At 49.0% G+C, this 12,391-nt stretch overlaps 1 protein-coding gene across 6 annotated transcripts in view; it reads right to left on the bottom strand.

Moving 5' to 3' along the window:
* Positions 1-12,391, bottom strand: part of MORC2 (MORC family CW-type zinc finger 2) — a 58,951-nt gene that overhangs the window by 27,559 nt on the left and 19,001 nt on the right. For all 6 annotated transcript variants that reach the window (XM_074606079.1, XM_074606074.1, XM_074606075.1 and 3 more), the window contains 3 exons: positions 11,497-11,656; positions 11,304-11,415; positions 4,716-4,841 (listed from right to left, as the gene is read on the bottom strand). In XM_074606079.1, the coding sequence (XP_074462180.1) occupies positions 4,716-4,841; positions 11,304-11,415; positions 11,497-11,656 (398 nt within the window). The remainder of the gene's footprint in view (positions 1-4,715; positions 4,842-11,303; positions 11,416-11,496; positions 11,657-12,391) is intronic.

Below are 12,391 nucleotides of genomic sequence, written 5' to 3'. Positions count from 1 at the left end.
CAGACAAATGACCCTTCCTTTCTCCTGCAAACAGCTGCCCAGGGGTGCAGTCTGACAGGGCCCATCTCCTCTGAGGGCCAGCTCAAATCCTTGAAGTGGCAGAGCAACTCTCTGAACGGAGCTTCAAATTTCAGGATACTTCTCTATGCTACACGCCTGACTGACGACCTTGTAAACTGGGCTTGAGTTGCAGCGGCTTGTTTCACCTCCCCTTTACCATAATATGCCAAATGCAGATCACAGCCCGAGCGAGACTGCAGAGGGGAGAGGCAGGCGTGCGTAAGCGGCAGAAGCTCGTGGGTATGCATCACCTCTGTGCAGAGGCATGTAATTGGGGAAGGAGAGAGAGACACGACACCACGAAGGATGATCACGGCCTGCAGGAACTCAAACTGCCTTAAAACACAAGGTTTTGGATGCATTGAGAGGGAAAATCCCATCCCAAAGAACTCTTTATGAAAAAATAAACCTCTCCAGCATTTAGCTAAAGCGAAAGCCACTGGAAATGCTGTTTTTACAGAGAGGTGGAAACACGTATGGATGTAAGGCTTGACTGACCAACTCATTAACGCAGGAGGAACCACATTTAGACCCCAGTGAGAGACAAGATCCCCACAAATGGCAGATAATCTATCAGGATCCATGAGAAATCACCTTGCACAGATGAATAAATTCATTTAGGTACGTTTCTGTGGGCAAGCACGTGTGGATGTTGATACTGATGTTGGAAATGGACTCACCAACCCTCGCTCCCCAATCCAGAAAATTTACACCAGAACCACAGTCCACTTAAACACATTTCTGTATTTACTAAATTTATTTTCTGCTATTCGTTAAGTATCTCCTCACTGTGGAAAAAGCAGGCAGGTGCTAACTCTTCCAGAAATCACCCAATAACCATGCTAGGAGACACAGAGCGCAGAGTCAGGTTTTTGGTGGCACCACCTCCTCAAATCGACTTAAGGGCAATTAAAGCTACCCGAGGCTGAGACAGAGAGAGAACACACTCTGAAAACCGGACTGCTTTCAACATGTTGGCATAATTAAATTATCTCATCCACAACCCGCCTGACTTTCCCGAGGGAATAAACACCAAAAAAAGAAAAAAGGAGAGAAGCAGAGCAAAGCTGAATTGTCTCAACGGGCCCAGCTCGTGAGGCAGGGCAGTACCCGAAGGGGACCTTACAGCCAGCACCCCCTTTGCAGCAGGGTGCAGTGCAATTGCAGGTGTCCCAGGTAGGCACCGTGCGCCACCACTGTGGCTGCCCTCCTGTTTCGCTTCCTTTTCCAACATCAAATGACTTCAGTCACAGCCAGGAAAGCACCTCTTCAAGCGGTCTGGAGCAGTGTATCTAGCAAAGACGTACGGAGACAGGTCAGACAGACAAGAATTCTGCAGGATGCGACGGTAAAAGACACTCTCTCAGCACCAAGACGTTCTTTACGACTGCCTTGGAGTGCCCTCGTGAAGGGAGCTCCTCGCACAAGGCCTGGCTCCTCCTGTCTGCCCAGGCCGTGCTGCCACACCAGCTTGAATAGTTACTGTGGGAGGGACGCGATGGAAGCAATCCTTCGGGATGCACAAGCCTTTCCCAGGGAGGCTGGTACTGTGGTATCACACCTGCCAACGCTGGCGAAGGATTTGCAGAAAACCAGCCTGCCCCTGCCACCAGGGCGTTACAGGCTCCAGAACGGTATGGAGAAACCTCTACCCAAAGAAACACGGCTTCCAGAAAGGGCAGATAACAAAAGGAAAACAAGGGCCCTGCTCGGGACGCAAGCTGTTATTCCTGACGAAGAATGGTGCAATGGCTGCAAAACCCCAGCTTTCAGTAAAGGCACTTCTGTACCCTGAAGCCCATGATGGATTTCCATTCTTTCTTCTCTAATACCAGCACATTAACCCTGACCAGCCCCTGTACAAGCTTTTCCTTCAGAGATGAAGGCGATCTGACTTACAGCCCTACAGTAGGAGGGGAGCCACCGCCTGCTGAAGGCAGTCCTCCTGAGCAGGTCTTGAAAGTAGACCAGAAGGCAGAGAGGCAAGCCGAAGGCTGTACCTACCGATGTCCAACATAAGGCACAAAAGCATCAAACAAAGACACCTGGCCCAAAGTTCACCAAGAAGCATGTAAAGAGACTGCAATCAGGAGCCATCTGCCAGCTCACCATCAGGTAATGGCCTGCCCTTTGCACGCCAGGCTGGTTTATAACAGACTTTCTTATAAAACCAACAACACGGATGAACACAGGTGTCTCCTCTCCGTACTGACAGATGAATGGCGCTCCCTTACAGGAGTTCACTGGCCTTTACCAGGAGGATATGAATAAAAATTAACACCTGGCTCAGGCATCATGACGCTTCCCCGAAGACTAGCGAAGAGCCCTTAAGTACGTACCACACGCAGCACGCCATCTCCTTGGGCCGTGCGACAGGAGCACCTTCACTGCCTGTTACCCGTCCCTTTGCCGGACCAGGAAAGTTCAACAGTTACCTGGCCTCCGAGGCTCTGCAAAAACCACCTGTGCTAAAGAGCTGAGCATCACTGCCGCGTCAACTCTGCGCTAAAGGAACACCTTAACGGTGGTACACCCTTGCCCGGGCGCCCCCTACAAAGCGGAGTCCCCGTACAAGTGCAGGGGAGTAGCGTCAATCTGCAGAACATGCTGGCTCCAACTCTAAAGAGAAAATCCAGGGAATGAGCAACCCTTTTCAGCAGCTTCAGGGAGGAAAAAAAGAAAAAAGTCACCTCTAGCTATAAACACAGAGTAACTCAGAATGGACTGAAGTACTGGTTTTCCCTTGGGAAAGAGCCACCTGGGGCAGACCAAGCTCTGCTCAGGTACCTGAGTAAAAGAGTGAGTTTCCACAACCCGTCCAGGGCGTAGCGTGGGCACCTACCCTAAGGGCTGTGCTGGCTCTCAGAACCCACAGCGAAGGCTTCGATGGCTCGTCCCCATGGCCATGCAGCTTCTGGAGCCCAAACCTGGTGTCAGGAGTTTGAGACCAGAAGGAAGTAGTCTGGACACTCTGAGGAAAGACACTGTAAGGCTTTTAATTGCCCCAAGTCCATGGAGATTCCCGCTCTACAGGAAGGCCTCGTTTGCACAGTCTTTACCACTCTGCTGCAGGAGTGGGGATTTTAAATGTAAACGTCTTTACGGTGTCAGGGAATTTTTATTGGCCTACCTCTCTATGCACATCCGCAAGGAGTCTGCAAAGATGTGGCACAAGCAGAGTTGTTAGATACACCTGCGCCAGCACCGACCCCGTGAGCACTCAGCACCTTAGCCCAGCGCCGGGTTCATCCCCCAGCACCAGCTCCACTTACCACGATCAGCCCTCGAGCTTGTTACGAGACAATAACACAGCATTTCTTACCCCATCAGCCAGCATAATCCACTCATTCAGCAGTTGGGCTTTCTTGCCCTCCATGCCAGACCGTTCCTTGGTCACGAATTACCATTTCTGAGCAGTTACAATTTGAATTTCCCCTTCTACAGCTGCAACTATTCCCCGAAAATCAATGAAAAGCAGATACAGGATTGGTGATCGGGACCCAGAAGAGCTGCTGTCTAAATTGTCTAAACCCAGTCTCTTTTCAACAGAAAAGAGTCCTACGGTATAGAACAAAATTCCCACATCCCTCTCCAGGCATTGACTACTGACCACTTGAAAAAGAAGGTATTAAGGCGAATGGACATCTGGGGAGACCTGGTCCGTGCTATATTATCATGACAATGCTAGCACCATCCCACAGCGATGGCATCCTGCCTTTGAGTCCCGCAAGAAGCTGGTCTCCGATGACATAAAAGCCCGTGCCCTCCTCCTCTGCTTTCTCTCCCAAGTGCTTTTATTGGACCGTGGCACAAGACAAAGGAGCACATGGCACTCACGTGTAGGTAAAATGCAGCCAGAAATTCAGAGATTCTCTACCCGGCAAACCAGGATCTACAGTGGCAAGTCAGGCTGCACCTACCCACTGCCTTCCGCAATGAAACGGCTGGCTCGGGCGACAAGAGGATAGCAGCGGATATCATCTCCCTAGGCTTCGGTCAAGTTTCCATACCATTTCCCACATTTTCATTTAAGAAGCTGAGGAAGTACAAGTTGACGGACAGACGATGCTGTAAGCTGAAAACGGGCCAGGCTCTTAGGGCAGCAATCAGCGGTGTGGCATCGGACCGCAGTTAGTACAAGTACCCGACGGGCTGATAGTGGGCCCACGCTACTGCAATCCGAAATACTCAACTAAAACAACCGGAAATACTCTATAAAATTACTACTATTTCATTAAGACAAATCATGTTAAGGCATCTCGAATGCAGCCTGTGTGCTCCCAGGGACAGAAGACGACTATTGCCTCAAGCATGACTTAAATACAGACTTAAATACCCTTTCTCCTCCCATCCTTATAACCTTTCCCAATCCTGTTAAACCGACTGCCAGCACATCTCCGATCACTTTCAAATTTTTTGTTTAAGGGAATTTAAAAGGAAGTTAAGGAAAGGTATTTCCCAATCTCTACTGAAGCCTAGATTAGCTACGCATAGAAGTTGATTTTCAAAGCGCTCACTCCAGCTCCTTTTCATAAAAACTCCAACTCCCACCACGTGTATTTCCTTGTCCTGCTCCAGGACGCACCTGGAGAGAAAAATGCTAAACCTTTTCTGCAAGGTCCCACACGCCTGCAGACTTTGGGTCCAACACTTACCTTGGCTTGTACAGGCAGCACGAGAGTCGCTTGGTTTGTACTTTGTGTCCATTTATGAAGATCCTCATTCTGGGATCAATGTAAAGCACAGCAGCATAGGCACGGAAGGAGCGGCGCTCAGGCTTTCTGCAAGAGAGGGATGCTTAGAGACTGAGCACTTTGTTCAGCATTTCCTTGTCGGACCATCAGCAGATGTTCTCCCAGTCTGGTCCATGGAGCCCAAAGACGACTCCATCAATTCCCACCCCGAGCAACCAGCGTCTCTTGGAGCCTCTTTCAGTCCACATTCCGCTTCCTCTTTCCTTTGCAGTTTTTGCTCCTTTATTCACCCCCAATTAAGAAGAGCCATGACATACTACTGCCACAAAGCCTTCTCCTCCATCTAAACCAAATGAACGAGTTTCTCCACAGACAGAACTTGTAAGATTCTCATTTCCCAGTAAATTGCTACCCAGGAGCCAAGCGATCAACGGAAGCACCTCCCCACGCTGCTCCGCACTACCCCTATAGTTTTTAACCCTTAGGTTAAAAACTAAAACCCTTTAACCCTTAAAGCCCCATAGGTTTTAAGCACCTATGGCAGGATTCACACCTCACACAAATGGAACCGTTACCAACCCAGCTCACAGCCACCTAGTTCAAAACATGCCAGAGAGACAACCTTCAGCAGGAAAGCTAAGGAAAAGAAAAGGCCTTTCTATTTTATTGCCATGCAGCTACATTAAGGGAGGCTTTTCTTTTAAATTCCTTCTGCCTGTGTCTTCTACAGAGATTTTCTATCGAGCTGTACACTTTAAATACTGTTACAAAACGCTGATGCACGTATTACCGTAGCTTGAAAAGGATGTTTTAAATACAGCTGGATAACAAAGGTCAAACCTCTACACGGCACCATTTAACACTGTGTGCCTCACCTGCTGGTGCACTCTCTTACCCCTTCGTCAGTCAGGAGTACGGTCTGACCACACACAGAAATGGCCTCACAAGGTCAGGAGGAAGAAGCTCCTTCCAGTGACCTGGAAGAGTCACCAGGTGACTCGTGTCAGGTCACGGAGATCAGGGAAAGGGTCCTTCTCAGGCAGCGTCAACGCAGGAGGAGGAATCAGACGCCGAGGTAACCATTCAACCCTTATCTATGAAGGACTTGTGAAACATGAGAAAGGACTTTAGCTGTCATGAAGGTGAGACACTTATCACCTGGTGGCTCTGATCCTGGGATAACGGGGCCCGTACCAGCGACTGAGATGGTAGAGAAGCCAGGCAGCTGGGAAACCTGCCCAGAGACAGAGGCATCGACGAAGCACTACAGGGAGTGGTTCTCCGGTTCGAGTACGAATCCGTTCACTGATAGCTACACAAGTTGCGCGAACACATTGTTAATCGCAGGTACGATGCTCAACATCAGAGGGGCCCTATCTCCAGCCAGGAGGAGGAGAGGGACAACCACGTTTATCGGACTGTGTGAATTTATTTGATGGCCTGGCACCTCAGAGCCACAAAAGCATAAAGCCCTGATGGACACTGGCACACAGTGTACCCTATTGCCATCAAATCATGAAAGGGCAGAATCTGGCGTTATTTCTGCAGTAATGGAGGGGATCTCAAGCGCTGCCTGTACTGGAGGCCAAAGCGAGCCTAACTGGGAGTAAATGGGAGAAGCACCCCATTGTGACTGGCCCAGACGCTCTGTGCACCCTTGGCACAGACTGCCTCAGGAGAGGGTATTTTAAGGATCCGAAAGGGTATTGGTGGGCTTTTGGTATAGCAGCTGTAGAGACTGAGGACGTCACACAGCGGTCTGCCTTACCTGGCCTTTCTGATGACCCTTCTGTGGTGGGACCGCCGAGAGTGAACTATTTTTAGCTCAGTGGGCTCATGCCACTGCAGGCCATCAAGGAAGGGACGCAACATATAGATGCGCTCGTGACTGAGGCACGGACTTAACTACGGACGCTACTGCCCAGGTTGTCCAGGATTGTGAAATACATGCTGCAACCAAGCAAGGCAAACAGTTGAAACCTCTGTGGCATGGGGGACAGTGGCCAACATACAAGCACGGGGCAGCCTGGCAAACTGACTTTCTCACACTCCCTCAAACCCACCAGGGTAAGCGCTGTGTGCTTACAATGGTGGAAGCAAGCACCTGATGGTTGGAAACCTATGCCGTACCCCACGCCACTGCCCGGAATACCAGCCCGGGCCTTGAAAAGCAAGTCCCATGGCCACAAGGCACTCCCGAAAGAATTGAGTCGGACAATGGCACTCATTTTAAAAACAATCTTGTAAGTAATTGGACCAAAGAACACAGCCTTGAGTGGGTATATCATATCCCCTATCATGCAGCTCCCTTTCCCAGCTTCTGGGGAAACTGAGCGATACAATGGACTATTAAAAACTACCCTGAAAGCAATGGGGGGTGGAACCTTTAAAAATTGGGACAAGAATTAGCACAAGCCACCTGGTTAGTTAACACCAGGGGATCCATCAGTCAAGCTGGTCCTGCTCAATCAGACCTTTTACATACTGCAGAAGGGGATAAAGTCCCTCTGGTGCATGAAAGGAATATGCTGGGGAAAAACATTTCGGTTTTTCCCCACTTCAGGCAAAGGCAAACCCATTTGTGGAACTGTTCTTGCTCAAGGATCTGGATGTACTTGGTGGGTGATGGTGAGGAATGGAAAAGTCCAATGCGTACCTCAAGGAAACTTAACCCTGGGTGAGAATCCTCAGTTTTGAGCTGTATGATGTTGATTGCTACATAATACTAACAGTGTTCATTAAGTGTTTTTCAGGATAACATAGTGGTGATGAAACTGGAACCAGCTTTATCAAATGGTGTCCAGTAACCTCTTCGAGGTAGACGTGTTACCCATAGGCATTAACTACGATAAGCTTCATCCTATTTGTCCTGCCCTTAGAAACTGCCGTGATAGATGGAAACCTGCAATCATGGACTAAATGAACTTCATGAACTTTTCTGTAGAAAGATAAATCATAAATTAGTGATCTGTACATATATTTGAAGACAACAAGGAGCAGTGACCCGAACACGACATAAATGGTATGGAATAAGGAGCTGAATGTCCTGGTTTGAGATAGAACAAAACCAACCTTCTTTTCAGTAATTTTACTTTTCAGTTAATCCTCTTGTAACTAACTGCATTCTCTGAAATTAAGAGTATGTTTTTCAGACAGTGTCTGCTCCCAGACTGATAACGTCTGATGTTTATACTAAATACCCAGGAATGGTATGCAGAGAGGCTCTTGCTTATACTTATGGCTATAACAACCAAGGTCAGTTATCTTTGCTACGCACAAAGTTGGGGGGTCGGAAGCAGAATCACAGAATGTGTTGGGTCAGAAGGGACCTTTAAAGGCCACCTAGTCCAGCCCTGCCCCTGCAGTAAGCAGGGACATCTTCAACTAGATCAGGTTGCTCAGAACCTCATCAACCCTGGCCTTCAATGTCTCCAAGGACAGGGCCTCCACCACCTCTCTGGGCAACCTGGGCCAGTGTCTCACCACCCTCAGTGTAAAGAACTTCTTCCTAATGTCTAATATAAACCCACCCTGCTCTAGTTTAAACCATTGCCCCTCGTCCTATTGCTACATGCCCTTGCAAACAGCCCCTCCACAGCTTTCCTGTAGGCCCCCTTCAGGGACTGGAAGGGGTTTGAAGGTCTCCCCGGAGCCTTCTCTTCTCCAGGCTGAACACCCCCAACTCTCTCACAGCCTGTCTTCGTGGGAGAGGTGCTCCAGCCCTTGGATCATCTTCGTGGTCTCCTCCAGACCCACTCCAACAGGTCCATGTCCTTCTTGTGCTGAGGACTCCAGAGCTGGACAACAGTACTCCAGGTGAGGTCTCACCAGAGCAGAGGGGCAGAGTCACCTCTCTGGATCTGCTGGCCATGCTTCTTTTGATGCGACCCAGAAAGCCATTGGCCTTCTGGGCTGCAGGCACGCATTGTTGGCTCATGTCCAGCAGCTTTTCATCCACCAGGACCCCCAAGTCCTTTTCCACAGGGCTGCTCTCTATCACGTCATCCCCCACCCTGTATTGATAACGAAGATTGTCCCAACCCAAGTGTAGGACCTTGCACTTGGTCTTGTTGAACTTCACACGGTTCGCTCGGGCCCACCTCTCTAGTTCGTCCAGGTCCCTCTGGATGACATCCCGTCCCTCTGGCACATCGACTGCACCACTCAGCTTGGTGTCATCAGCAAATTTGCTGAGGGTGCCCTTGTTCCCACTGTCTATGTCATTGATGATGTTGAACAGCACCGGTCCCAGTATGGATCCCTGAGGGACACCACTTGTCACCCCTCTCCATCTGGACATTGAGCCATTGACGACTACCCTCTGAATGCAACGATCCATCCAGTTCCTTATTCACCAAAGAGTCCACCCACCAAATCCGTATCTCTCCAACTTAAAGAGAAGGATGTTATGGGGGGACCGTGTCAAAGGCCTTGTCCAGGTAGATGATATCCGTTGCTCTTCCCTTGTTCGCTGATGCAGTCACTTTATTGTAGAAAGCCACGAGGCTGGTCAGACAGGACTTGCCCCTGGTGAAGCCATGGGACCTCCCTGTCCTCCATGTGCCTTAGCATAGCTTCTAGGAGGATCTGTTCCATGATATTCCCAGACACAGAGGTAGAAGAGTGTAGCGGGGTCACATCTGTGGGGATGAGTGACAGGACAGATGACCCAAAACTGACCAACAGGGTATTCCATCCTGTCTGCACCATGCTCAGTATAAAAGCTGAGGGATCAAAGAGTCAGTCTCTTTCTTCAGTGGCCGGTGTCCGAGGAGGACGCTGTCTGTTTGTCTGCCTTTGATCCAGATCCATGCGTTCCTGAATCCAGTTCCCATCTGCCACTGAGTCCAGTCTGGGACTTTCCCAGGGCCTGCCAGCAAGGTGATCACCATCCTGGGAGCTCCAGATAGGTTTTGCATATATTTCATTATTTTCTCATTAATGTTATTATTTTTTTTTCTTTTTATTGTTTATATTTCATTAACAATATTTGGGGTTTTTTAACCCATAAGTCTCTCTCCCTTATTCTCTCTTCTTTCCCCTTCTGGGAAGCGAGAGGGACACTGTTGGGCATTTAGTGACGGCCCAGCCTAAACCATGACACTAGTGCGTCCTCTTACCCTTTGGTTAGTCAGGAGTTTGCTCCAACAAACTGCACGGATCACACAAGGAATGGTATCACAAGGTCAGGAGGAAGAAGCTCCTTCCACTCATCAGCGCTGTCCTGGTTTCAGCTGGGACAGAGTCTATTTTCCCAGTAGCTGTTGTGTTTTGGATTTAATATAAGAATAATGTTGATAACACGTATTGTTTTAATTGTTGCTACGTAATGCCTGTATTAAGTCAAGGACTTTTTCTGCTTCCCATAGAAGCTGAGCGGGTGCACAGACAGGACAAGCCAGCCAAAGGAATATTCCGTACCACGGACATCATGCTCAGTATATAAATGGGGGTCGGCTGGGGGACAGGAATCTGCAATGGCTGCTTGGGATGGGCTGGGCAACCAATCGTTGGGTGGTGAGCAACTGTATCGCACCACTCATTTCGTATATTCTTTTATCTTTATTATTATCTTCTCTTCCATTATTGTTCTATCAATCTGTCATTATCTCAACCCACCAGGTTTCCTTTTTTCCCAGTTCTCCTCCCCTATCCCACTCGGGGGGCAGGGACCGAGTGAACAGCTGCGTGGTCCCAGTTGCCCCTTGGGATAATCATGAAAGCTCACCATTAAAGAAACTGAGAAGCATATTAGATCCCTGGAGGTCCCCAAGGAGTTTGCTGCACCTGCGTACTCAATAACCTCAAGCTAATACTTACAGAAATAATTAGGTTTACACTTTGAAACAATTACTACAGGAAATTCAAGCACTTGAGGGAAGAAGCGTATAATCTCATAAAAAAAAGTAAAGTTTGCTCCCGTGAAGCTCTAGGATTTAATCAAGCATTTGGCTCAGTTCAGCTCAGTTTTTCCTTTTCAGGCTACAAGTGAACAACTCGGCAAACGCTCAGCTCTCCCTGAACAGGGCCCATCCTCCTTCTCCCTCTGCGGGGAAGGCCAGGAGCTGCCCCCTCCTCCCAGTACGATGCGGTGATATGCCCCTCCCGCACCATTCGCTCTTGGAGACTGACCTGCGCAGCGCCTCGCATTTTGCCAGGGTTCATCTGATCACAAAACTGAACATCAGTTTGAGAGCAGCACAGACCCACAATCGGCTGCCATTTCAATTAAAACACCTTTGATGAGTGGAGAAATATACCTTAGGCATCCTCTGTTTTAGGGTGCCTAAGGAAGTGCATCGAGTTTGCTGCTTTGACTAAGCTGAGACAAGCCAACGCCGGCACTCGTGCCAAACACGGAACCGTAACGCCCACAGGCCGTCTACACACGTAAACTCCAAACTGCTAAAGAACAAACTAAAGATCTTCTAAATTCTCCAATTCACCATAGAAGAGAAGCTTTTAAAACACACATGCACACAGTATATAGCCAAAGTCTACACATAATTTGATCAGAGTCCAAGGGCCTGTAACACTCCTCACACTTACGTTCCCTCGGGGGGTGTTTCTGCCATCTGAATGTCTCGGGGATCAGAAGTCACATCCAGCTCTGGCTCTCCATTATCCATTAGTTTGAGGTTAAAGATGATCACCAGGGTGCCTGAGCAAGTAACAAGTTGATCAGGTGAATCCCAGCCAAACCCCAAATACCTTGCCCACGACCAGCACCGTCCATACATACCTTTCTCCCCACGGATCTTATTAAACTGCTCCATCACTTCCTGTTCTGATTTGAAAGGGGAATACTTGTAAATTAGCTCCGTTTCAATAGCGAACTTCTCCATGTTGTCAGTCACAGGCTCCCGGCTTCGTGCATTCCAGGTGGGCAGGGGAACAATGACCTGCAAATTGCATTGCATGAGGAGCGACTCAGACTCACCCACCCCAGTCAGCCCCTTCTGCGGACCATAGCCAAGCAACTCACCCCTTCCAACCGTCCCCTAAGTCACTGCAAGAGTCCCTCCTAGCTTTTCAGCAGTTTGTATGTCTGTCAAATGCTTGAGGACCCCCCTTGGCCAGCCTCCGAGTCGCCTCCCTACAGCACCTAGCCCTAGACTGGGCCATTCCCAAGTAACCTGTACGGTACTGGCTACTCACACACCCAACGTCTTTCTTCCCCTCCTCTTGTAACAACTTTCATAATACTAAAAAGCCACCCAAACCTTGCTTCTTAAAGAACGTCAACCTCTGTGCCTAACTTCCCTTGAACTCAAATATGCATCCCTTATCTTTATCCTGATCTCGCTCTTCATTATTTTTATAGGATTCCAGCACGGTTATTGGTTTTTTCCGTCGTTTAGAACGAAACCACAGACAGAATTATGGACTGCAGCTGCCTATCAAGGACAGCAAATCCCATCCTCGCTCGAGAACTGAGATGAAGCCAGAATTTCCGGCTCCAGAGCCGCTGTGGGAGCTACATCACTATTCCTAACTTGCTTCAGCCATCAGCTGGCCACCAGCAAGCACTGCTTCCCCAACAGCTGCCTTGTCGAGCTCCCTCCGCTATCACCATGGGAAGTGCTTTCTTAGACACTATCCCAGGGGAAATTTAAAGCTTTTCATTATCGGCCTTG

Source organism: Larus michahellis, chromosome 13 (genome assembly GCF_964199755.1).
Source record: "Larus michahellis chromosome 13, bLarMic1.1, whole genome shotgun sequence".
In the NCBI taxonomy this organism is placed as follows: Eukaryota; Metazoa; Chordata; class Aves; order Charadriiformes; family Laridae; genus Larus; species Larus michahellis.
This window is presented reverse-complemented; position numbering and strand designations above follow the sequence as displayed.